Source organism: Podarcis erhardii (assembly GCF_964252035.2).
Source record: "Podarcis erhardii genome assembly, chromosome: 13".
NCBI classification, from domain to species: Eukaryota; Metazoa; Chordata; class Lepidosauria; order Squamata; family Lacertidae; genus Podarcis; species Podarcis erhardii.
The window spans coordinates 40,552,573-40,579,450 of NC_138502.1; the positions used below are offsets into that span (position 1 = coordinate 40,552,573).

Here is a 26,878-nt window from a genome sequence, read left to right on the forward strand (position 1 = left end):
CATTGCTCCGCCCCCTTTAACTTTTGCCTGTGGCCCCTCCCACCTCTGGCCTAGGGTTGACCAGAGGGGAACATGGCCCTTGTATCAAAAACATTCCCCCACTTGACCCTTTTTCACCTAAGGCCTTCACCACAGGCGCCTGGTCTCCCCCAAGATTAAAGGGGTCCGGCGCGCACATGTGATGTCACACACGCGGCAAGTGATGTCACACACATCTCCCGACACCACGCAGGATGAGGCAACCTTCTGCTACCTGCTGGTAGGCCCCATCACAGCCACGGAAAGGTTTTTCTGCCACAGGGCGCAGAAAAATGGGGCTTATTGAAAAAAATGGGGGGGCGCACTTGGCCCCTCAGGTTTCTTAGATGGCACCCCTGCCCCTCACGCTTCCCTGCATGACAAATTTATAAATGGCTCCCGCCTTTTGCTTCTTTGACTCACTTTTGAGTCTGGCGGAAACCAAACGTTGGGAACCTGTGCGGTTATAAATATCCCTCTCTGCGTGTCTAGGCTCCTGGCTAAGTGGGTGCTGAGACGATAAGAGCAGCTTGCCAAAAACCACCTACTGAGCTTGTGGCAGACCTTCCGCAGCTCGGGAAACAGAAAACAGCTCCCTTTTTGGCGGTCTGCCTGCCCAAAGGGAGAGGCTTTCTTCTGCCCCTTGGCATGGCAAAGGTCAGCCCAGCACATCATGCCCTCGGTTTTGAAAGGCACAGGTAAGTTGCTCCTTCTGGCGACAGACACGTGTGGCTCCTCATTGCCTTCCTCCGCTGCTCGCGAGAGAAATAAACGTGCACATGCACATCCTTTTGGGACTGGAGGAGCCCAACCCAGCCGGAATGCCATCCATGCCCTCCAACAAGCCCGTGACTCAATCAGGGTGGCACAGGAGGCTGGTGGAAATCTTGGACACGCACCGAGAGAGAGAGATGCACTTGGCGGTGGTGTGTGAGTCATTCCCCACTGAGCAGCGCCCTCCCCCCAACCTCCCCGGCCTTGGGGAGACTTCCTCTGACTGCAGAAGCTTCCTTCCTCCATCCAGCGCAGGCTGGTGGGAACAGCCCTGTCGTTCTGCCTGCCTCACTCTTGCAAGACTCTGCACAAGTTTGGCAGGGCTTGGCCGAAAACGGGCATCGCTGGGGAGGAGTCGGAGGAGACGAGGTCATGGAACTAGGTCTTGGGTGACTGCAAGGAGCTCTTTTTGACAGGTGGAGAAGCGAGCACCTGTCCTCAGCTGGAATTGACCTGGATGAAAGAAGCTGGAAGGGGTGTGGCCGGCTGTTTTCCCCAGAGGTGCCTCTTCGTTTTGGTTTTTCGGCTTGCGTCGAAGCGGCACTTGCAGAACGCTCCTCTCGCCGTCGGACGTCTTGGCTGCTGCCCGCAAGGAGAAGCTGATTTTGATCCTTTAGGTGACGGCTGAATGCCAGACTTGGGCTGCTGGCGATGATGAAGATGTTTGGGGAGAGCCGCTGGACCAAAGTCTTGCCTGGCTGCTGTTTCTTTCCTTCACTCGCAAGTCTCCTTCTCCTGAGGAAGCCGACGGAAAGATCTGTTTTGTGACAGTCTCTGCTCCCCCTCCTTTCCTCCGTTCTCAACATAGTTTAGGTAGGGGAGGACCAGAGGCAGGTTCAGACCAGGCACACAGGCCTGGGCAGGTCCGTGCTGCTCCTGATACAATCGACGAGGAAGATCTGGGACATCCTTCGAAGCGTAGGATCGAAAGGCAGGCGAAGAAGAGGCCGGGACAGGAAAGGAAACTAAGAAAATGTGAGCCAGCAGGTAAAACAGGGGAACAGGGTGGGGTCAAGGGGTCAAGTCCCGGGAGGCTGGCTGAATCCGCGATGGGACAGCATGGAAAACAGGTCAAAATGACCTCCGTTTCCCCAATGTTGTTCCAGCTGTTGAATATTCAGAGTGTGAGCTGAATTTCTTGAATGATCAGCTTCGGCAGGGCTTGTGTGTTTGTCTGGGCAAGAGTTGCTTGTTAGAGAAATGGATTCTCGCCAGCACTCCTTGCACAGAAGGGAACAGCTGCTCCTGACATAAAAGTCCCCTCCAAATATTTTCCAACCCATTCAATTGGCGAGCTAGAGAGAGGATGGAGAAGCTGGGCGCAATCCTGAATCTCTTTTGGTCCACAAATTCTGGCCCATTGATCTTCGAGAGGCAGGAGGGCTGGCAGCTGTCCAGCAGGGGCAGAGAGGTCAAACTGTGGTCCAGATCCCATATAGCCATGCTGGGATTGTTTAATGGCCCTGGGAGAAACTTCGGTTCTCCTCGTCTGTGCAACTGGAGCGATGGTGCCCTGACGCACAGTGCAAACATGACGGGAAACAGAAAATAATTGTTGCCATATCGGCCCATCAGAAAAATCCCAACATCCCTATTGGGGAGATACTTTTATAAAGAAACATCTCAAAAGAGCATGCAAGCTTTTTTGAATTCTCCGGAACGCTAAACAATGTCCTGCTATCTGCTCTTCAGAAGCACTGAGGGAAATTAAAGAACCTTTTTTAAAATCAGATCAAGGTCCGTCTAACTCAGTACCTGCTAGGAACAGAGAAGAAATGTGTTTGGTCTGCATTTTGAAGTGCACAGACTTCTATGCAGATCAGAGCACAGCTATCACACACATTCCTGATTTTTGCGATATGGTTTCGGTGATATTTTAAATGGGGAAATGCATACCAAAAACGTAATGGGCATAGGATTGAGGACATGCTAAAGCTGATCCATCCAGCCATCTCCAAGCACTGTAACAGCAGCCCTGTAGATGCAAGCAGGGCAGAAAAACAAAGCTCTTTGTCTAGGGTTTATTCCCTGAATCTGTAAACAAGAGCCTCATTCCTCTGAAACATGGAAGTTTCTTCCCCAGCCACCATGTCTACTAGATACTGATTTCTCTCTCTCTCTCCTTGTTCAGTTTGTCTATTCATTCTTAAAAATACATCTATGCTAGTGGCCACAACGACATTGAGTGGCAATGAATTGCATGTATTTCGCCATAATAGGGTGAGCACAACCAACACCCTCCTGATGTTTTGTCTTTGATGACTAGTGGATGTTTGTTGTAAACTGCTCTGGGCGCAGCTCAGTGTAGAAAGGTGACATATAGACCAACTTATAGGTGACATATAGACATATATACTCTCCTTACCTGGAGGTTTTTTTTAGCAAAGGTTGGATGGTCATCTGTCGATGTGGCTTGGCTCACTTGCTCGAGATGTGCATACAATTGCTTTTCAGACACCTGTCGCTACGGTGCGCTTGTGGCACATTGTGGTTTGGCTTGCATGAATTGTTCCACTGATGTTTTTTTTTGTGTAGACCTGCCTTTTGTACAGGGGTAGTTAGAGAAGGTGGCTATGCACTGAGTTTTTTCAGCTTTTGAATCCCTTGCCTGAGTTTCCAGCAGCCTCAGAATGTGTTTTCAAAGCCAAAAACTCAGTCCAGGAAACCTGTAAAGAAATCATATAGGCGAGTGCCTCTGAACATGTGACGAGACCTTTCTCTTCCTTACTGAGCTGAAAGGTGACAGCAGGGATAGCTCAGCTGGTAGAGCTTGAGATTCTTAATCTCAGCATTGTGGGTTCGAGCCCCACATTGGGCAAAAGTTTCCTGCATTGCAGGGGGTTGGCCTAGATGACCGCTGGTGTCCCTTCCAACTCTTCCAGGTCGCAAGGTGGTTGGATTGGTCTCAACTAGAGAACGAATGCTATAGCCAAATTGAAAAGAAAGATTAATTTATGTTCCCAGCAATATCAAAAGCAACACAGTGGCCAGAAACAATTACAATACCAGACTTTACCCAGCAGAGAGCAAGCTGTGAAGCTTTGTATAATCAGCAAATGTCCGATTCTGATGTCCAGCTCTGAACTCTGCTGAACAGTGTTTCCGGATAACAACTACTGTTTCGTTGAATTCTTCATCAGCCAATTAGTTCAACACTTGTGAGTAGAAAGATATGTAATTTCTTCATTAGCCAATCTTTTTTCGAATAGATATAATATACAGTGGTAACCTCAGGTTACATAGGCTTCTGGTTACATACGCTTCAGGTTACAGACTCCGCTAACCCAGAAATAGTGCTTCAGGTTAAGAACTTTGCTTCAGGATGAGAACAGAAATCGTGCGGTGGCGGCGCGGCAGCAGCAGGAGGCCCCATTAGCTAAAGTGGTGCTTCAGGTTAAGAACAGTTTCAGGTTAAGAACGGACCTCTGGAACGAATCAAGTACTTAACCCGAGGTACCACGGTACATGAGAATGAAAAATACTCTGGAACAGTGCTCATGCGATTATGTTCGACATCAGAATCAGTCATTTGCTTATTATACAAAGCTTGCTCTCCTCTGCGTAAAGTCTAGCACCATGACTCATTTAAGAACTTTCAGAGACTTCAGTTTGTTAGCTTTGATGTTTTGAATTAGTCCATAAAGTTTTTCACATTGTAATTGTTTCTGGCAATCGTGTTGCTTTTGATATTGCTAATTTATGTTCCCGGCAGCAATGCACCCACTTTTTTTTGTATCTGGTCCTTAAAAAAAAATAAATCAGTTTTTGAAAGCGACCTATTCCCCATCTGCAGTTTAGTCAATTTCACTTCTCTGCTTGCTGAAAGTGAGATAGTTTGTCGGAGAAGGCCACTTCCTCCATCTCTAACTCTCTTCTGTGCAATGATGGGCAAAAGTTAAACTACTTTCAAAGGGTCTGGGAACACCTGCAGATTACAAACCTGCTCCTTCAGGAAGAACATGATCCTATTCAGGGCAGGAAGTTTACCAGCTTCCCAGATCTGGGAACAACTCGCCTACAGAGCCTCCATTTTGCCAGGATTCAGATTCAGTTTATTAGCATTCATCCAGCTCACTAGTGCAACCGGAACCTCGCCCAGGACCTCCTTGGCCATTACTGATTCAGACATTACAGAGAAATAGAGTTGGGCCATCGTCAGCATATTCCCAGAAATAATAATTAAATAGCACTGGAGACATTGTAATGCCCTGCAGCCCCCTGTGGTTCAAGAGGCAGGAATATGAGTAATAATAGTAATTTATTATTTCTACCCCGACCATCTGGCTGGGTTTCCCCAGCCACTCTGGGTGGCTTTCAACAGAACATTAAAAACACAATTAAACTTCAAACATGAAAAACTTCCCTAAACAGGGTTGCCTTCAGATGTCTTCTAAAAGTCAGATAGTTGTTTATTTCCTTGACATCTGATGGGAGGGCGTTCCACAGGGAGGGTGCCACCACCGAGAAGGCCCTCTGCCTGGATTCCTGTAACCTTGCTTCTCGCAGGGAGGGAGCTGCCTGAAGGCCCTCGGAGCTGGACCTCCATCTCTGGGCTGAGCGATGGGGGTGGAGACGCTCCTTCAGGTATACTGGGCCGGGGCTGATTAGGGCTTTAAAGCTCAGCACCAACACTTGGAATCGTGCTCGGAAACGTACACCCTGTGCTACCTTCTTAAACCGTTTCTGGAGGTAAGAGCGGAACATTTCCACTGAAACCCATCTCCTGCAGACAGACTAGGAGGATACATGGTCAGTTGCATCGAACACAGATGAGAGATTGAGCCAGGAGTAGCTCCGGTTGCCAGTGTGCTTGCAGGCCATACACCAGTTTGGCAGCCACATGAAGGGGTCTATTTCATAACATCCAGCACGGGCACCAATTCCTGAGGGCCGAGGGGACTTAAGTGCCCCCCATGTATTTTAGGGGGCTGAGCTCCCCCCCCCAGGGGCCGCGCAATGCCCAGATGTCACGCATGACGGTGTCACGTCCAGTATCCATGTGTGTCGTGTCCAAAAAATGAGCGGTTTTTGTTCTAGTGCTCTGGTGCAACCCAGTTGACTCATGCCAGAGCATCAGTCTGAAAAAGGAGTGTTGTACCAAAAAAATTCCAGGGTCCAAACAGAAACCAGGATTTGCTTCTGGGATGTCCCACATAAAACGAGACAGTTGAAGGGTATGCTACATGTATAAACATACAGTGGTACATGTATAAACATACAGTGGTACCTCGGGTTACAGACGCTTCAGGTTACATATGCTTCAGGTTACAGACTCCGCTAACCCAGAAATAGTACCTCGGGTTAAGAACCGTTACGTAACGGGGAGTGCAAGGCCCAAGTAAGATCTGGTCCCTTCCGTGCAACCTGGCTCTGTGCAGATCGTTTTGTCACAGACTACAATTCACGCAGGAAACCGCTGCACCAGCCGCAGCTGTAGCGTCTGGCCCCATTTGCAAGACTCCTCCCAGCAAAAAGGGGGGGGGGAGAACAGAGGCAGGAAAACAGAGAGAGCTGGTTCACAGACTGACAAACGGAAGAGCCCCGAGACAGGCACACCCAGGCACTGTGCTGCCTTTGTTATGACAGTGCGGTGTGGCATTTGGGCTAGCATCAGAGCAGTGTGCACTGGTTAGCACACTGCAATGTTAGCTCTAGAATGCAACGTGCTATTAAAAATTGCCATTTAATATGCAAACTAAAACCCTTCTGGTTTCCACACCATCTTCTTGTTTTGAATACATCTTGCTTAACCATCAGTAAGGAATCCTTTGTAAGGGTAGCACAGGCGTATGTATGATCATTAATGGGGCGCGGGTGGCGCTGTAGGTTAAACCACAGAGCCTAGGACTTGCCGATCAGAAGGTCAGCGATTCAAATCCCCCGACGCAGTGAGCTCCCGTTGCTCGGTCCCTGCTCCTGCCAACCTAGCAGTTCAAAAGCACGTCAAAGTGCAAGTAGATAAATAGGCACCGCTCCAGCGGGAAGGTAAATGGCGTTTCCATGACTGCTCTGGTTTGCCAGAAGTGGCTTAGTCATGCTGGCCACATGACCCGGAAGCTATCTGTGGACAAACACCGGCTCCCTTGGCCTATAGAGCGAGATGAGCGCCGCAACACCAGAGTCGGCCATGACTGGACCTAATGGTCAGGGGTCCCTTTACCTTTATGATCATTAATATTAATATTATTATTAATAATACAATTTATATACCACCTTTTATCAAAAGATGTCAGGGCAGTATACAACATCGGAAATGCATTGCAAAACATCAGTGATAGAAATGTAATAAAAACATAGTCGAAAGCATACTGACAGCCCAATAGTAAAAAAATCATCATAATAACTGTCCTCTCCCCACACTTTCACAGGTCATAGATTATTTAATAGCCATAAGCCTAAGCAAATAATACTGTTGGCTGCAGCTCACACTGTGGTCCAGAGGATAGGAACAGCACGCTGCACAACAGAAACTAGGCTGGCGTATTGAATGCTTTATTAAATTCCCCAAATGGGAGGTTTGCACAACAATTCGGTGCATGCTCACTCAGGAATAAGTCACAGCACTCAGTGGGGTGACTTACTTCTGGCTTAGTGTTCGCAACTGTTTGACATTGCCAACTTCATCTATATCAGCTGAGGGCCTTTGGGGCAAACTGGCCCTCTCTGTTGCTAACCGAGAGGGAAGATGGAGGGAGCAGAAATGGCTAGCTTTCAGAAGGAGAAGGAGAAGCCTTCAGACCTGTTTTCAAAAGTAGCCCTTGCTACTTGCCCAGGCTACTTATTGTTGTTGTTTTGTTGTTTAGTCGTGTCTGACTCTTCGTGACCCCATGGACCAGAGCACGCCAGGCACTCCTGTCTTCCGCTGCCTCCCGCAGTTTGGTCAAACTCATGCTGGTAGCTTCGAGAACACTGTCCAACCATCTCGTCCTCTGTCGTCCCCTTCTCCTTGTGCCCTCCATCTTTCTCAACATCAGGGTCTTTTCCAGGGAGTCTTCTCTTCTCATGAGGTGGCCAAAGTATTGGAGCCTCAGCTTCAGGATCTGTCCTTCCAGTGAGCACTCAGGGCTGATTTCCTTCAGAATGGAGAGGTTTGGTCTTCTTGCAGTCCATGGGACTCTCAAGAGTCTCCTCCAGCACCATAATTCAAAAGCATCAGTACTTATTAACCAGTGCCATATTGTTATCCTGGAAGACCACCGGAGAAGTTTTAATATTGGGACCTATCTGATTGCATTTCTCAGTGCACACTGTTGAAATGAATTGTTTTTTTAAACTTTTTTCAGAGTAGTGTTGGGAAGCCCTCGGCCTGAAGCCCTCATCCGGGAACGCCATTTGCAAGTGTGTAATCTAGTCTGGGAATTCCCTCCCCCCCCCCAATCAGGACTCAAAAAGCAGAGAAACTGCCGAAGAGGAAGCCCTTCTCCTGTTTGGAGGAAGTCCACCACCTCAGACGCGGAGAAGTCAGCATCTATCAGTATGGGAGGAAAAGCAAGAGAGCAGGGTTTCTTCTATCAACAGCCAGATTCATGATCCAGCTGCTCATTTTGGAAGCTCCAATAAGAAATAGGTTTTCCTAAAGCTGCTCTCAGGTAGGGGATAGATGACATGTCAATTCTAGTTTCTCTATATTTCCCAATCCTAAGCTTTGCCTTCCATATTAGCTAGCCAGCGATGGGGGGTGGGGGTGGGGAGGAGGGGGTTAAGTCTGGATGAAAATGTATGCACATTTTTGCATGCATTTAACTTGGTAGACGTATTTTTATATGCAATGTTGCCCCAGTATGCATTTTCTTGCAAGCAGTTCTAATAGAACAGTGTTTCTGTTTATATTTCTTCCTATATACATAAAAATGTAATGCTGTCGTCATCCCACTAGAGGATTCTTAGTGTCACAAAGAGGTGGTTTGCAACAACGGCAGAAGTATGTGTAAAGCAGGGATGGAAGAAACAGGAAAACGGCAGTTTTAAACAATGGTAAAGGTTTGAGTAAAGCACTCTGGAATATCTGAGGACTCCACATCCTTTATCTCACATGAAGCAACTGGGGGAATGGAATAGGGGAGAAATTTGAGTATGGCAAGAAGAGAGAGACGCTGAAAGGAGAAAAAGTGGCAGTTTTAAACAGCCGAGGTTTGAATAAAGCAGGGGTGGATTGAAATTGATAGGGGAAACTGGTTTGAGAGAGTGATTGGGGGTGACACTGTGGGTAGAGACGTGGCAGTTCAAAACAATATTTGGGTACAGCCAGAACTGTTATATACTGAAGTTCTCTTCCTGGGCCAGCAGGGGGATACTGTAGATAGTTTTCACTCAGGTCCACATATGCAAATAAGGAATTGAAATTATGTTCAGTGATTGGATAGTTACAGAAAGTTGTTACTGTTGCTTTGTAGTTGAGCTCTATATAAGCAGGCTGGCTGAACCCTTCAGCCCAGTTATCTTCTGGCCTGTGAATAAACAAAGGGCAAAACAATTGGGCAAAACAAAGGCTGGTTCTGTACCTTTTGCCCTCCCCTCATGTTTTGCCACCTGAGACAGAAAAACCCACAAGCACCTCTCCCCACCCCAGGCAGTAAAAATACAATACTCATATCTTTAAAAACTAACAATTTGGCGGCCATTACAGCAACCAAAACCTAGTGCCTGAGTTCACTCTGCCTAACGGTAGGGCCTGTCCTGACAGAAACTAAGTGGATTTATCTTACATTTGCCTCTTACGTGAGTTGTAGGATTCTGCTTGTTACAGAACTCTTTCTTTTGCCGTTCCCCCCCCCCCATTGCTAAGTCCACACAGGCCTACCTATCTCTCTTTTTTAAAAATATTTTTTATTAAATTTTCCATTTTAACAATCCAATCAAATCACATTAAGTATTCCAAATTATACAAATACATCTCATATAATCCAAATATTCTGCCAAATTATAATTTTTTGTTGGGGCTTCCCGTGCTTCAAGTTCAGTGGGGCTCTAATCATCTTATGTTTCTACTGCCTTGAGTTTCCAATAGTTCCTTCTTTAAATCTTCCTGTTGTTATCCTTCCTTCTTTCGTAGCCTGTGAGTTGTTTCCACAGGCGAGTTGAAGTAAACAATAATGTGCTTCTGTGTGAAATTTGTATGACTCTCCTTTTTTTGCAGCTGGTAAGTCTGTTGTTTGCAGAATGTCCTCACACGCTGGTGTTTATGCCGAATCAATCCAAAAGTCCTTCTCTGGTGGCAGACGCCATCTTCACTCAGTTCCGATGAAATAAAATCTAGGCGTTTGCTCATTAATTTTCTCAGACAAGTTGCATCAAACATTAGTCTTTCCAGGCCTACGTATCTCAACCCATGCCACCAACTTTTCCTTCTTCCTTTTCAGAAAGAAGTTGCTGCTCCGAAGAAGCCACTTTAGGGCACAAGAATGGATTCCCTGGGTGGCAAGGAGGAGAGATATGTCTTGGTGGAATACCCCTTTGAGTACACCGCGAAGGACGGGCAGCTCATTTCAATACAGCCCAACGAGAGATACATGCTTCTGAGGCGAACCAATGACCACTGGTGGCACGTGAGGAAGAACAGAGAAGCCCGGCCTTTCTACATCCCAGCAAAATACGTCAAGGAACTGGGCTCTGTGACCCACTCCATGCCATCCTCTGAGGAGCTGCCCTCCACAACCATGTTGGAAAATGTCAACTTAGAGGCCTCTATCCGGGTCAGCCAGGAACCGCCAGCGGAGTACGAATATCGGTTTGTCAATGCCGTTCCAGCGTGTGAGGTAGATGCGGAGAAAGCTGCCTCTTCTTCCCCGCGGTGCTCGATCTCCTCAGGGGTTGGGACGACGATCCCCTTTGACGTTGGTGGGAACGCTCCGTCGCCCATTTCCGGAGCAAGCAGAGCCACTCTTTCTGCCTTCAGTGCATCTCACGGATCCCTGAAGCCTCACTACGCGACAGGTCCCGATTATTCCCCAGTGGGCTACAGCCATTCCTCTGAACACATAAGGTCTACGGTGTCCCTGGACGACCTGGCGAAATTCGCGACGCCCCCCGGCCAGGCAGGTGTTGGGAACTTGTACAAAGCAGCCTCGTGGAGTCCGGCTCGCCCGCTCCCAAAGAGCAACTCCGAAACCTTCCACAAAGCAGCGGAGGAAAGGTTGGAGCAGGGTACGCCAGAGCCCTGTGCCAGACAGGTATGGGATTTGCTTAAAAAATATCTGCCTTAAATATTTGCTTTAAAAATATCATGTGGAGGTCCTCATTTGTTGTTGTTGGGCTAACGCCCTGTATCTCTGACTCTCCCAGCTGAGAGGCAGCCTTTTCTAGGTAAGCCACGCATTTTTACTACCGTATTTTTCGCTCCATAAGACGCACCTTTTTTCCCCTCCTAAAAAGTAAGGGGAGATGTGTGTGCGTCTTATGGAGCGAATGCAGGCAGGAGGCTCTGCTCAGCGCTCCCTTTAAAGAGCCGTGTGTGTGGCTCTTGCTGGCTTTCCCTGAGGAGGGAGAAGGGCAGCCCGTCAGTCCCTTCTCCCTCCTCAGGGAAAAGCCCCCAAGAGCAGCACAAACGCTAGGCGTAGCTCTTTAAAGAGCACACGGCTCTTGGGGGCTTTTCCGGGAGGTGGGGGAAGGGACTGATGGGCTGCCCTCTATCTCTTCCCCCACCTCCTGGAAAAGCCAGCAAGAGCTGCTGCCAGGCTCTGCTCAGCACTCCCTTGTAAAGTCTCCCTTTCGTCCCTCATCCCGCTTTGCTGGGAAGCTAGCAGAACAAGAGGCGTTGCGCAGCTATCGCTCTTGCTCTGCTGGCTTCTCAGCGAAGCGGGAGGAGGGACGGAAGGGTTTAAAGCAAGAAAAGCGAGAGCCGCTTGCATGCTCTGCGCAGAAATTTTTTTTCTTGCTTTCCTCCTCTAAAAACTAGGTGCGTCTTATGGTCAGGTGCGTCTTATGGAGTGAGTAATACTGTAGTTTTCAATTACAATAACCCGATAAAAGCCTCATTGTCACTACCAAATTATAATACAATTAATAATGCCAGTTGTTCGGGTGCCAAGTTATATTATTTTGTTGCCCCCCCCCCAGCGTGCTAGAATTGATGATTTGATCATTTACTTTAACTCTGCGTTCCAAAAACTTATAAATTCCAATTACACACCAGTCAGAATAACAAACCCTTATACCGCAGCTGCAGTTTTAATGACTTCCATTCGCATTAACACATCAAATAATTTACAGGCCTACAGGCGAAGCCTTCAGACTCTCTCTTTGTTCTTCTTGTGTGTGGCTATTACTGTCCATTATATTTCTTCCTGTCCTTGTACTGTATTATGTCTATCTTTTGCCAGTTGCTGTTCTCCTTTATACCTTAGGCGGCGCTAGCATTCCATTGCTCGTAAGCCACACATTCTGACATTCTGCCTTCAGGTGGGAAGGAGCTGACTTGGGTTCCTTGAAGGATTGCTACTCTGCACACGCTCAGAGGCACCTCTTTTGTTGCACGCTATGGTACCAAAACCAGGACACGGGTGGTGCTGTGGGTTAAACCACAGAGCCTAGGACTTGCCGATCAGAAGGTCGGCGGTTCGAATCCCCACGACGGGGTGAGCTCCCGCTGCTCGGTCCCTGCTACTGCCAACCTAGCAGTTCGAAAGCACGTCAAAGTGCAAGTAGATAAATAGGTACCGCTCCAGCAGTAAGGTAAACGGTGTTTCCGTGCACTGCTCTGTTTCGCCAGAAGCAGCTTAGTCATGCTGGCCACATGACCCGGAAGCTGTACGCCGGCTCCCTCAGCTAATAAAGCGAGATGAGCGCCGCAACCCCAGAGTCGGCCACGACTGGACCTAATGGTCAGGGGTCCCTTTACCTTTACCTTTACCTTATGGTAGCAAAAGAGGCTCTGGGGCGAAACCCTGACTCTAGTTAACCTTGCCATCGGCACTCTTCCTTCGATGCACATTACCCAGGATCCTCCAGCGACGTAATGTTCCCGATGTAGAAAAATGTTGTAGCCTAGCCCTTTCGGACAGTATGTAGATTGGAGAACGAATGAAACAAGCTGCTTGAACACTGCAAGGTAGCATGTCAGAGAGAAGGGTTCTTCCTTCTCTCTTGATATGTGACTTTTCTGTGTGCAGGAATTGATGAGGGTGGGGGACAGCAGGGCAGTCTGCAGGCTGCATTTGGCCTGTGAGACTGTTTTCCCCAAACCACATTCACTTGCCCCACCCCAAGCATCATATGTGATGTCAGGTGTGGAGCAGGTAGAGTTGCAGCTGGATCATCTGATCACCCACCTGATCCCTGCAGAAAGCAGGACCAAACTCATCAGCTGATGTGCAGGGGGCTGAATTCTGCTTGGTCACTATCTCCCCCCCCCCCAATTATGGGCCATATTTGACAGGTAGGCGGGACACCCTACCTGTCAGTCACCAGATGCTATTATTATGTCAGGTGTTTGACAGTTGGCAGGCCCCACCCACCTGTCAAAGTAGGCCAGCAGAGGTGCGGGGTGGGGAAATCAAGATCTGGGCCACAAGGCCAAAAGGATTTTGCTCCTTTGAGCTACAGCTGCAGAAAAGCAACACCATGTGATTTATCTGCGTGTGCCAGTGGTGTAGCGTGGGTTGTCAGCACCCGGGGCAAGGCAAGTAATTTGCACCCCCTAACCCGTGGATTTGCGCCCCCTAACCCTAACCCCCCAGATGTTGCGCCCGGTGCGGCCGGCCCCCCCTGCACCCCCCACGCTATGCCACTGGCATGTGCACGGCTACCAACTTCTTCCCAGAGATAGGTTCCTGTGCAACCTAAAAGCACAACTGGAACAAATGCAGCTTTTCCTGTCTCTGCGGTGTGGAAAAGGTCTCTTTGTGAATCTCTCCCTTTGGATGCAGCATGGAAAGGGCAGTGTGTGTTGTCAGGAAAAGCCTCTGGCAAGTTGGGACGTCGTTCCAGTGATAAGAAGTGAGCGCGCTTCTTTCAAAGCCTGCAAAAACCTACCAGGCAGAGTTGCCAAAGAGTTCCACTTCTTCCAGCAAATCTCGGGTAGTTACAACCATGTATATAGTTCACCTGGTGAACTAACAAGGCTGTTTGTTCTCATGGCTGTGGCGTGAAGTATTTTCGATTCCCGTTTTTCCATGGCGATACAAGCATACAGGGGTTTGGGAAGTCAGTCTGCTTCAGGTTCCCCCTTGCATAAGGGAGAAGTGAGCAAGCCGGCTGAAGTTCATGTGTGCGAGAAATGATAATACAGTCATACCTCGGGTATGACTTCGGGTAACTTCCGGGTTTCGGTGATCATGCATGTGCAGAAGCGCTAAATCACGCTTTGTGTATGCTCAGAAGCGCCAAATTGCAACCCACACGTGCGTAGATGGACCGTTGCGGGTTAATAATAATAATAATAATAATTTATTATTTATACCCCGCCTATTTGGCTGGGTCCCCCCAGCCACTCTGGGCAGCTTCCAACAAAACACTAAAATACAATAACCTATTAAACATTAAAAGCTTCCCTAAACAGGGCTGCCTTTAGATGTCTTCTAAAAGTTTGGTAGTTATTTTTCTCTTTGACATCTGGTGGGAGAGCGTTCCACAGGGCGGGTGCCACTACCGAGAAAGCCCTCTGCCTGGTTCCCTGTAATTTGGCTTCTCGCAGCGAGGGAACCACCAGAAGGCCCTCAACGCTGGACCTCAGTGTCCAGGCAGAATGATGGGGGTGGAGACGCTCCTTCAGGTATACTGGACCAAGGCCGTTTAGGGCTTTAAAGGTCAGCACCAAGACTTTGAATTGTGCTCGGAAACATACTGGGAGCCAGTGTAGGTCTTTCAAGACCGGTGTTATATGGTCTTGGCGGCGCTCCCAGTCACCAGTCTAGCTGCCGCATTCTGGATTAGTTGTAGTTTCCGAGTCACCTTCAAAGGTAACCCCACGTAGAGCGCATTGCAGTAGTCCAAGCAAGAGATAACCAGAGCATGCACCACTCTGGCGAGACAGTCTGCGGGCAGGTAGGGTCTCAGCCTGCGTACCAGATGGAGCTGATAAACAGCTGCCCTGAACACAGAATTGACCTGCGCCTCCATGGACAGCTACGAGTCCAGAATGACTCCCAGGCTGCACACCTAGTCCTTCAGGGGCACAGTTACCCCATTCAGGACCAGGGAGTCTTCCACACCTGCCCGCCTCCTGTCCCCCCAAAACAGTACTTCTGTCTTGTCAGGATTCAACCTCAATCTGTTAGCCGCCATCCATCCTCCAACCGCCTCCAGACACTCACACACGCTGCGGGTTGCGAACGTGCATCCCGCACAGATCATATTCGCAACTTGAGCGTCCACTGTACATAACTTCAATACAAATCCATGCAGGCTGCAAGTAGCGTACCCACCAAGTGTCCCGATTTTCCAGGGACAGTCCCAGAATTACCAAAGCCATCCTGGCTTCTGATTTGATCCCGGAATGTCCCTATTTCCCTGCCAGGGCAGCTGCCACCCAGCTCAGGGAGGATGAGCTGCTGCTTGTCCTGAGTGGCTGCTGTGCGGGAGCACCCCATTGCTGCCCCATGGTTGCCGCTGCCCTCCTCCTCCCTTGAGCAACTTTGTAGAGGCTACTGGAGAGCAGACCAGAGGAGATTCTGCTGCAGCTGTGGCCCAGCCCCGTGTGATAAAGCGGCTCTGAGAAGCAGGCAGAGGCCGGAGATGCCCTGGGTGGGAAGAAATAATAATATAATAATAATTTATTATTTATACCCCGCCTAGCTGGCTGGAGCGGAGCGCAAGAAGTCTTGATTTATTTATTTTTTAGTGCTTTGTTATTCGTGTCTAATTTTGCCCCTTTCTAATTCCCCCTGCCCATTGCTGTGGGCCTCTCTTTTTGTAAAGCTTTTGTTGTTGTTTAGTTGTTTAGTCGTGTCTGACTCTTCGTGACCCCATGGACCAGAGCACGCCAGGCACTCCTGTCTTCCACTGCCTCCCGCAGTTTGGTCAAACTCATTCTGGTTGCTTCGAGAACACTGTCCAACCATCTCGTCCTCTGCCGTCCCCTTCTCCCAACATCAGGGTCTTTTCCAGGGAGTCTTCTCTTCTCATGAGGTGGCCAAAGTCTTGGAGCCTCAGATTCACGATCTGTCCTTCCAGTGAGCACTCAGGGCTGATCTCCTTAAGAATGGATACGTTTGATCTTCTTGCAGTCCACGGGACTCTCAAGAGTCTGTAACGCTACCAAAGCATAAAAGAAGGATTAAGGTTTTTCTCAAGACGGTGGAGGGCGTGTGTTCTGTGTCCCATTGGTGCACTGGGGACGACACTTGCCACTTCCTGCTTATTCCTGTGCCGCCTCCTCGAGAGGTCCGGAGGGTGGCAACATGAGAACAGGGCCTTCTCTGCAGTGGCTCCCCATCTGTGGAATGCTCTCCCCAGCGAAGTTCGCCTGGCACCTTCATTATACACCTTTAGGCGCCAGGCAATAATGTTCCTCTTTAAGCAGGCCTCTGATTGATTTGATTTACATCCTGTGCCCTTTTAAAATGGGGGTGGGGAATATTGGGTTGTTGTTTTGATTATGTATTTTGTGGTTTTATATTCTGATTTTATTCTGCAAATTGTCCTGAGACCTGCAGGTATAGAGCAGTATATAGTAAATTCAACAAATAGACAAATTAGTTTGCCTTTAAGTGTGAACTGAACCAAATTTATCCCTACCGAGTATCTTCAGTCTTTCAGCTCTGATCTGACCGATCAAATTAATCATTGAATAGACTTACCATATTTTTTGTTCTATAAGACTCACTTTTTCCCTCCTAAAAAGTAAGGGGAAATGTGTGTGCGTCTTATGGAGTGAATGCAGGCTGCGCAGCTATCCCAGAAGCCAGAACAGCAAGAGGGATTGCTGCTTTCAATGCGCAGCGATCCCTCTTGCTGTTCTGGCTTCTGAGATTCAGAATATTTTTTTTCTTGTTTTCCTCCTCCAAAAACTAGGTGCATCTTGTGGTCTGGTGCGTCTTATAGAGCGAAAAATACGGTATTTCTTGGTCACTCTTCCCCTTCTAGACTGTGTTGCTGCTTTGGTGTATTTAAGACAAACGTGCATTAATCACACCAGGAGTCCCATCCCTGCGATTGGGAAAATATGTGCTGTTCAACATCTGGAAGGCAAAGCAGGCAGAAATGCAACAGGTGCATCTCCCCATCATTAAATTTCTGTGCTGAGCCCTTTTGAATTGCTGTCTATAGGACTCTCCTTCATTGGAGGTTTTTAAACAGAGGCCTTGTCAGGGTCTCTTTAGTTGTGATTCCTGCGTTGCAGGAGGGGGTTGGACTAGATGACCCTTGGAACCCTTCCATCTCTGTAATTCTATGATCCTATGAAACAGCTGCAAATAGGTTCTCCAGTAAGTGAGGAGGTAACAACTGTAGCAAAATAGGAAACCAAACATGTTAAAAATGCTTGAAATGGATCCTTTCCTCCTGCAAACTCAGAGGATCCAGCAGGTGGCAGCACCTCACTAAAGCTTGATCAATTGATGGGGCAGAAGGAACATCTTAAGAAGACCACAGGTGGGAGATACCATTTTTGCATGTCCCCCCCCCAATAATTCCAGCAAACAGAAGAAGAAAAATAGCACATTAAGTAGAAAACTTCTAATATTTGTCTGCTGTGTTAGTTTTCTTTGGGAGTTTTTTTTTAAAAAAAGAGAATTAAAAGGGTTTTTTAAAAAGTATTTAAATATGAAATTTCCCCATCTGCTCTGTCGAGTGGTAGAGTCCACTTTCCCACCTGATTCTGCGACAGGTAGAGACCACATCTCAGGAAAGGCAGCACCTGTCAGCAGGTGATGCCTGTGCTTCTTTTGAAGACTGCTCCTGCCTGCCTGGAGGTCTTAATATTTGGAGGGTCCTGTGTGACTCAGTCCTTCAGCAAATGTTTGCCTGCAGAGACAGAACAAGGTAGCTCTAATTTAACTAATGACTCATGCACAGTCAGAATGACAGCTCACCCAGCTGGTTCCTAACTCTGCAGCCCGAGAGGCCATGAAGCCGCTTGGCAGTGCATAATTTGATTAACCCGAGCTCGTTAAGAGTTTGTCTTGGAGTATTTATACTGGGGCAGGGAGAGAAACGTAGCCATATGAGTATCATATCCCACTGAATAGGCAGATCTGGCCTGTGCCGTTTAAGCTTCCCTCACCTACAAGAGGGGAAATTTTTGGTTCAGACATTAAAGTGAATCTACTTCGTTCACAATACGTGGACCAAAACACAGCTATCCTTCAAAGTTAGCATTTATCCACTTTTTTTGACACAGTTCTGCAACCAAATGAAGCGTACAAAAATGTGAATATTGGGAGGAAGTGCGCATATTTGTTTTTTTAAAAAGGCATAAAAATGCATTATGTCAGGGGAAATTGCTTTCGAAAATATGAATATTGGGATACATTTACACTAAAACGCCGGCAAATGTTTGTGAGGACTTGAAAATATATATATATACACAGTGGTACCTCGGGTTAAGAACTTAATTCATTCCAGAGGTCTGTTCTTAACCTGAAACGGTTCTTAACCTGAAGCACCACTTTAGCTAATGGGGCCTCCTGCTGCTGCCGCGCCGCCAGAGCATGATTTCTGTTCTCATCCTGAAGCAAAGTTCTTAACCTGAAGCACTATTTCTGGGTTAGCAGAGTATGTAACCTGAAGCGTATGTAACCTGAAGCGTATGAAACCCAAGGTACCACTGTATAACAAACTGACATGAAAATGTGGAGAACTGAAGAGTGGAAAACTGAGAAACTGAAATTGAAATTGAGAGGTTTTATACATCCCTAGAAATGTAATAATTTGCAGGGCAAAGGGTGTTATTTCCCAGCAGTTTTAAGGCTCCATGTTTCTCTTTTTATAAAATCGCCCAACAAACCTCCTCACCTTGAGGTGTCACCGTTTTCTCTAGTGAGGCTCCTGTGCCTTTCGCAGCTGTGTGCCAGGCAGAAATCCAGCAGGAGAAGCTTCCCCTGCATGGGGAAATGTTCAGTTTAAATGTGTGCCTATCATCCAGCTTTTCAGAGGCAGAGGAGACTTGCCAGAAACCCCTCCAGATATTTGGGCGCAAGCTTCCAGGGCTGAGTTATGTTATTACACTGCCTTTACTATTTTAGCCACAGGTCTGGAGTGACACCTTGGTTTATGTAACTCTTCCCTGGCACCTCAGTTTATGTAATATGCTCTGCCTTGCCTTGCTATAAATAACAGGGTGAAGTAGGGAATTGTGCATGCCAGAGACCACACCCTGGGGCAGTGGCCAGAGCTGAACAAACTGATAGCCCTTTGGTAGATGCCAAACGACACTCCACATGGGTCCCTGTCCCTGTGAGAGGCATAGCTGTCAACCGTCCCTTATTTGGCGGGAAACTCCCTTATCCCAGCGCCGTGTCCTGCTGCTGTCCCAGATTGATGATGTCCCTTAAATTTCCCAGGTTTCATGCTCGCCCGGCTCGGGAGGGAAGCAGCGGCTCGGGGTCCTGAACTGCGAGAGAGTGCGCGAACACGAGTTGCCGTGTCTTCGTCTCTCCCTTTTCCCCCTCATGGGTGCGTCGTGAGGAGACGGGTGGTGGCAGGGGGGCAGGCAGCCCCTCTCTTGCGAGACTTCCGCCGCGCTGCCAGGGGAAGCTGGAGGCGGCTGCGGAGGTGGCCTGAGGGAGGAGGAAGAGGAGGGCATGGGGAGGGACGCAGAAGGGCGGCGCTTCAGCGGCCACCGCGGTGATGCAACCACCTCATGCTGGGCTCGTGGGTGAGAGTCTCTCTCGGGCGGGGAAGGGCCAATGGAACTCCTCGCGCCAGGACGATGGCAGCCCCGACGTGCATAAGCTAAGCAAAATGCCTTATTTTGGCTGCTGATCTCTTATTTTCAAGGCTGCTGGTCCCTTATTTTCAAATCTGTAAGTTGACAGCTATGGTGACTCCGGAAGGCTGACCATAGGACTACCTTGACAGTGCAGCCTGAGCAGCAGGGAAAGATTCCACCACTTTTTCTCCTGAGGCTGAATCTATTTAGTTGCTGAAAAATGACAAACGTTCATTTTGGGGAGGTTATTTTCGGACGGATTACCTCAACTGTTGTTGTTGTTGTTGTTTAGTTGTTTAGTTGTTTAGTCGTGTCCGACTCTTCGTGACCCCATGGACCAGAGCACGCCAGGCACTCCTGTCTTCCACTGCCTCCTGCAGTTTGGTCAAAGTCATGCTGGTAGCTTCAAGAACACTGTCCAACCATCTCTGTCATCCCCTTCTCCTTGTGCCCTCAATCTTTCCCAACATCAGGGTCTTTTCCAGGGAGTCTTCTCTTCTCATGAGGTGGCCAAAGTATTGGATCCTCAGCTTCAGGATCTGTCCTTCCAGTGAGCACTCAGGGCTGATTTCCTTCAGAATGGAGAGGTTTGATCTTCTTGCAGTCCATGGGACTCTCAAGAGTCTCCTCCAGCACCATAATTCAAAAGCATCCATTCTTTGGCGATCAGCCTTCTTTATGGTCCAGCTCTCACTTCCATACATAATTACTGGGAAAACCATAGCTTTAACTATACGGACCTTTGTTGGCAAAGTGATGTAGGTACCACTGTACATGACTTCATGGGTTGCTGTGTGAGGGACTACAGTGGTACCTCGGGTTACATACGCTTCAGGTTACAGACTCCACTAACCCAGAAATAGTGCTTCAGGTCAATAACTTTCCTTTAGGATGAGAACAGGAATCGTGCTTTGGCAGCGCGGCGGCAGCAGGAGGCCCCATTAGCTAAAGTAGTGCTTCAGGTTAAGAACAGTTTCAGGTTAAGAACAGACCTCCGGAACGATTTAAATACTTAACCTGAGGTACCACTGTACAAGGTGCCTGTTTCTGCTTCCTCCAGAAACACTCCACTACAGGGTCCTTTGAGCTAGGATGCTGATGGAGCGATGCTCAGTGACAACCGTCTTTGCACCCACTTCACCATGTAGCTTTTTAGTATGAGGCCATATCTTATGTTTCTGATCATTACTCCAGCTATCTCAGTATTGTTTGCACTGACTGGCAACAGGTCTCCAACATTTCAGAGAGGGGTCTCTCCCGGGAGTCCTACCTAAAGAAGCCAGAAATCAAACCTGGGACATCTAGATGCAGACATGTGCACCGTATCTTCCAGTAGAAGGCTTTGTTGTCTGTTCTGCTTCTGCCAAAGTCCCCCAACTTCTATCCCTGGTTTATAAAGCTACAAGTCTGGTAGGTGGGGGAGGTGTTATGTACTGAAGTTCTCACCCTGGGCCAGCAGGGGGATACTGTAGATAGTTATGCAAATAAGGGATCGAAAGTGACGTTCAGTGATTGGATAGTTTTAGAAAGTTGCTACAGTAACGTCGTACTGGAGCTCTATATAAGCAGGCTGACTGAACCCTTCAGTTCAGTTCTGTCCTGGCTTGTGAATAAACAAGAGCTGTTTGAAGAATCTCTGTGTCGTCTGATATGTTCACCCACAACCTAACAGGAGGAAATCCTGTGCCTTTAACAACTGCTTGATGCACAGGAAGTGAGGGTTTCACAGCTTCTTGATGACAGTAGATCAAGCTGCTTTTCAAGGCGAGGAGCAAGAGCCAGGGACAGAAGTTGGCAACCTTGCTAACCTGTCCCAGCAGTTTTGCCCAGGGGACCTGAATTTATTAAATCTGAAGTTGCCATCTTGGGGTGTGTGTGTTTGTGTGCGTGCACGTGTTTGAAATTAATCATATTGTTATGAATCTGGGGGTGCAAGACACCCTAGATTCCAGATTATGCTAGTGGTAGGATTTAATTTAGGTTTGGAGTATTAAAGGCAGGAAATAGTCAGACTCATTTGTATTTAGGATAGACCCAATTGCGAATTTGAGCTGTGCCAGACCTTGCTAATCTTTTAATGAAGCCAAGTGCTGGGGCTAATTAAGTCAGGACTAGCTTGGGTAATTGGTCTTTAGCAATCAAAAGAAACTCACCTTAGAGAAGTGGGAGCCCTTTAACTGGAGAGATAAAAGCCAAGAGCTTTGAGAAGGGAAGGGAAGCAATATGGACAAGAGCTTAGGGCAGAGTTTTAAGAGTTATGCAACTGAGTTATCGAGCAGTGGGGCTGGAGAGAGAGGCAGAGAAATGGCTGGGATGTGTTTGAATGCAATACAGTGGTACCTCAGGTTACATACGCTTTAGGTTACATACGCTTCAGGTTACAGACTCCGCTTACCCAGAAATAGTGCTTCAGGTTAAGAACTTTGCTTCAGGATGAGAACAGAAATTGTGCTCCGGTGGCGCGGTGGGAGGCCCCATTAGCTAAAGTGGTGCTTCAGGTTAAGAACAGTTTCAGGTTAAGAACAGACCTCTGGAACGAATTAAGTACTTAACCCGAGGTACCACTGTACTGCACTTATGGAGGAGGCAGAGCATCTTGGGGTATGACTGCTATGTGCAGCCTTAGGGTCAGGTTGTATAAATAAACCATATGTCATAAAGACGCCACAATCTCCGCTGTGCCTCATTTCCCCAAAGAAATCCTGGACTCTCGCACTGCTGTGGGGATTGGGGTGGTATGTAGCAATATATACACTCTGCCGTTAAAATGGGATGTTCTCTGAAGGAGGAGATTTTATTGGTGAATGATGTAAATGATAATTAATATGATCAGGATGGAAAGGTTGTCTTCCTTAATTTTTAAACAAAAAATACTTTTGTTTTCAAACAAGCAGAAATGTAGTGGAAGGATTCAAAGATTTAAAAGGTAACCAGTAGCTTTTGCACCTGGAGCTATGCGCTGAAATTGACAACGGGTTTCTAACTAATGAGGTCTTAGGAATTTTGTTGCTCTGAGATGCATAGCTGTCGTATGGAATATATATCATCACAGGAAGTGGAAAGGGCCATTAGAACTGTTTGATTTGTTGTTGCTTACAGACCAGTCCTATGCATGTTCACAGTCAGTCTCACCAATTCAAAACTGATTTACTCTCAGGCTGATGCGCAAATGATTTCAGCCTAATTTTATGCAATGTTAGGTAAAGGTAAAGGGAACCCTGACCGTTAGGTCCAGTCGCGGACGACTCTGGGGTTGCGGCGCTCATCTCGCTTTACTGGCCAAGGGAGCAGGCGTACAGCTTCCGGGTCATGTGGCCAGCATGACTACGCCACTTCTGGCGAACCAGAGCAGCGCACGGAAATGCCGTTTACCTTCCCGCCGGAGCGGTACCTATTTATCTACTTGCACTTTGACATGCTTTCGAACTGCTAGGTTGGAAGGAGCAGGGACCGAGCAACGGGAGCTCACCCCGTCGCGGGGATTTGAACCGCCGACCTTCTGATCGGCAAGTCTTAGGCTCTGTGGTTTAACCCACAGTGCCATCTGCGTCCCTATGCAATGTTAGGTGCTCTTAATTTATTTTTGTGGGCCTTGGTCCATCTCCCTTGGCATAGGATGGGGCTGTTAAAAGAGCTTGAGAAATGCATGGGATACGTCCGTTGGAGACTGCTAGCAATGATTACAGTGCATCTTTTTAAGCACTTTGTGAAAATAATTGCCACAGGACGTTGTGAGAGTTACTTGCCTCAACCAGGAGGTGGGTGTTCCTAGGTTTGTAAAGATGCAAGGTAGACTCTGCATTCAGTTTTGATGCTGGGGATTAACCACAGGGGTTGAATTTTGCCCTGATGAATGACGTTTATGAGCTTCCCTGATGTTTATGAGCTTCCCTGATGCACCTGACAAGCCAAATATATGTGGATCATTCTTCTTTCTCAAAATGACCAATAAATAAATAAAATTAAAATGTTCTCATTAGTTTCAGGAGAAACCTTGAAGGTGTGCTGAAATGTAGAGGGTGGCAGGGATGGTTGCTAGCCAAATTCATACACCCGAGTCCACTGGGGACTGAGCCTGCTCTGCATTTTTAAGTGCATTTTTAAGTGGGGGAATGCAGTTATTTCTGGGTATTTTCGCTTCTGTGGGTTTTGCAATACAGTTCTCTGCTCAAAAAAAAAAAAGTACCAAGATACATTAAAAATGTATATTTTGGGATAAATGTAATTTTAGAATGTATTTTTTCAGGATTCTTAACAAAAATCTCCATTAAAATCCATTTCTATTCTGCTTTTCATTCTAAACTAATCCCAAAGCAGATTGACACAGAAATGATTGATTTATGATTGAATATGTGCAATGCTGGGGGGAAAGACGACACTGTCACTCTTTCATTCTTTTTTAAATTTTAATAAAAATTGCAATATTTTAAAAATGCAAGTGACAGCCTTTGATTGGGGAATATCCCCCCCCCCCAGTCCCAGAGGTGCAACTGTGTGTGCACCTAGTAGTGTGTGCACTTAGTAGTGAAATGTGCACTTAGTAGTGAAATAGTGCACCTTGCATCTTCTCAGAGTTGCTCCTCCTGTTCCTTTGCACCTCGAAAGGCTGAATTAAAAACAGCGTCGCCCTGGTGGATGCTGGCCTCCAGGGGAGGGTTATTACAGCAACAACAAAACCACAACCTGTCCCTGCTTGGAAGCCACATCCTGTCTCGTGGTATTCTGCCTTCCAGCCACGCGTTCTCTGCAGGTGATTCGGTGGCAGAGGAGGAGTCCAGGGGCCGAATGAGGCAAGGAGAGGGTTAAAACCACGGAGGCCTCGCCCCTTTTCTCTTATGCAAATGACCCGTTTGCCTTACCTGTCCTAGCAGGGCGGGGTGGGGCTGTTTGCTGAAAAATCCAGCTAGGCAAAGTGAAGGCCTAAGGTAGCGATTTCTTTGCTCCCGGGGTAAGTAGAAATTTGTGTAAATCTCCCTGTGTCCATTACAGATTGCTGATCAGAGTTTTTGAGCAGGTGCCTCTCATCAAAAGTGTAGCCCTAAGACTTCTCTCTTAATGAAGATGGGGGCTTGGGCAGGTTCACAACGCAGTATTGCATGTAAAACAGGTCCTTTTCTCTTTGGTTTGAAGTGGATATTTTGCATTTTTGTTGTTGTTGTTTAGTCGTTTAGTCGTGTCTGACTCTTCGTGACCCCATGGACCAGAGCACGCCAGGCACACCTGTCTTCCACGGCTTCCTGCAGTTTGGTCAAATTTTTGCATTTTTACAAGTGGCATTTAGAGGCATTTAACTGTTTTGTAAGGTAGTGAGTGGTGTTTCCTGGCAGATCTCATTGGGAACTTCCGGATGAAGGTTTCCAGGAGAGCAGCTGTAGTGTGTTAAATCTGGTGGCATCAAATAAGACACTTGCTTTTGTCCCATGTTGCCGAAAGGAATCTCTTGAGCTTCTCTTGTGCTGTTTGCGACCCATCTAAATGCTCTTAATTTGAGGGTAGAGCAAAGGTGAGGAATCTTATTGGTGCAGTTTGCAGCTATAAACGAACATACAGGTTTGATTTGTTTAGCCCTCGTTATCATCTCATACTATATTTCTGTACAGTGGTACCTCGGGTTACATACACTTCAGGTTACATACACTTCAGGTTACAGACTCCGCTAACCCAGAAATAGTGCTTCAGGTTAAGAACTTAGCTTTAGGATAAGAACAGAAATCGTGCTCCGGCGGCGTGGCGGCAGCAGGAGGCCCCATTAGCTAAAGTGGTGCTTCAGGTTAAGAACAGTTTCAGGTTAAGAACCGACCTCCGGAAGGAATTAAGTACTTAACCCAAGGTACCACTGTAATTCAATCTGTCAGCCGGATGGAAGCTGTGTTTTTTGTGGTTACATGGGAGAATTTGAATAAACAAACAGAAGCACCACACACTGATAATACAGAAATCAGGCTTAAGTAGAGAGATGTGACAGTGACAATATTATGCACACTCAACTTGCTAGGCCTGTTTGTCTCCCCTCAGTACCACGATCCGTTCTTCTAAGTAAACATGCAAATGGTTGCACTGTGAATCACCTGTTTTATTTTCAGTTTTCTTGGGCTAGAGCCCACTTTGCGAAGTCTCCCACGAAGGCATCCTGTTAAGACTGAAGAGGATTGTTGATGGATTGCAGTACCTGTAGATGCTTTAAGCATAGAAGCATTTAGGTGAGGGTGGGAGAGATGGACAGTTTGATTGTCTTGAAGTACCAGCACGTGAGAAGTTGCTTTTTTATGTGGATTCTCGAGTTTACCACTTGGTTTCGCTAACCAGCACCTCCTGTCCAGCCCTCAGCACGCTGCTTCTTGGGAATGTTAAAATTCAGGTTTATTGCAGCGGGTGCCACAGAGTTCTTGTTGGCCTCTGATTTAATTTCTTGCGCATAACTGCTTTGCAAAACACACCCAGTGATCTAATACTTGATGGGCCGCATGCAAACACGTCAAGGTCAGAGTAACTGTGAGGGGGGTGTGTTCAGTTTTCTAACTACCCAGTAAAGTTTCTCCCTCTCTTTTAATAAAGTTCCCTGAGTTGCTATAGCGCCTTTTGTGATGTATCCTTCCTGTCTCCCCGTTCAGTATATATTTTAGCTGCTGTTTTGTCATGGGCTTGTGCAGATGTCATTATGAAAGGTCTTTAGCATACAAAAACAGAGTCTGGTTCTGGGGTTGCTAGCCCCACCATTATTATGGTCGCAGGACTAAGATTTCATAGAATCATAGATCTGTAGAGTTGGAAGCAAGCCTGAGGATCATCTCGTCCAAACCAGTGCTGGATTTACATATAAGCTAAACAAGCTATAGCTTAGGGCCCCACTCTCTTGGGGGCCCCAAAAAACTTAAAAGGGGAAAAAACTGGATGTACATTTCCAAAATATAAGATGGGAAACAAATATAATAAAACCTACACACAGCAACATTGTTTTGTGTAGGTTCCTATGATGGAAGTAATGGGTCCCGTCTGCTAGCCTGCTCCCTAAAATATCACTGGTTTGCTCATTTCTATATATAGGGTGCCTACATTCTGCATATGGGACGCGGGTGGCGCTGTGGGTTAAACCACACAGCCTAGGGTTTGCCGATCAGAAGGTCGTCGGTTTGAATCCCCGTGACAGGGTGAGCTCCCGTTGCTTGGTCCCTGCTCCTGCCAACCTAGCAGTTCGAAAGCACCTCAAAGTGCAAGTAGATAAATAGGTACCACTCCGGTGGGAAGGTAAACAGCGTTTCCGTGCGCTGCTCTGGTTCACCA

General features: G+C 47.5%; 1 protein-coding gene across 4 annotated transcripts in view; it reads left to right on the plus strand.

Moving 5' to 3' along the window:
- The first annotated feature begins 450 nt into the window (after positions 1–450).
- ARHGAP27 (Rho GTPase activating protein 27) overlaps positions 451–26,878 on the plus strand; it is a 68,608-nt gene continuing 42,180 nt past the window's right edge. The window contains exons 1-3 of one of the 4 annotated variants that reach the window (XM_081837712.1): positions 452–1,779; positions 8,076–8,381; positions 10,152–10,961. In XM_081837712.1, the coding sequence (XP_081693838.1) occupies positions 10,194–10,961 (768 nt within the window). In that variant the 5' untranslated portion in view covers positions 452–1,779; positions 8,076–8,381; positions 10,152–10,193. Of the gene's footprint in view, positions 1,780–8,075; positions 8,382–8,766; positions 8,923–10,151; positions 10,962–26,878 lie in introns of those variants that run through there. The other 3 variants (XM_081837713.1, XM_081837714.1, XM_081837715.1) reach the window with 3 other exon arrangements.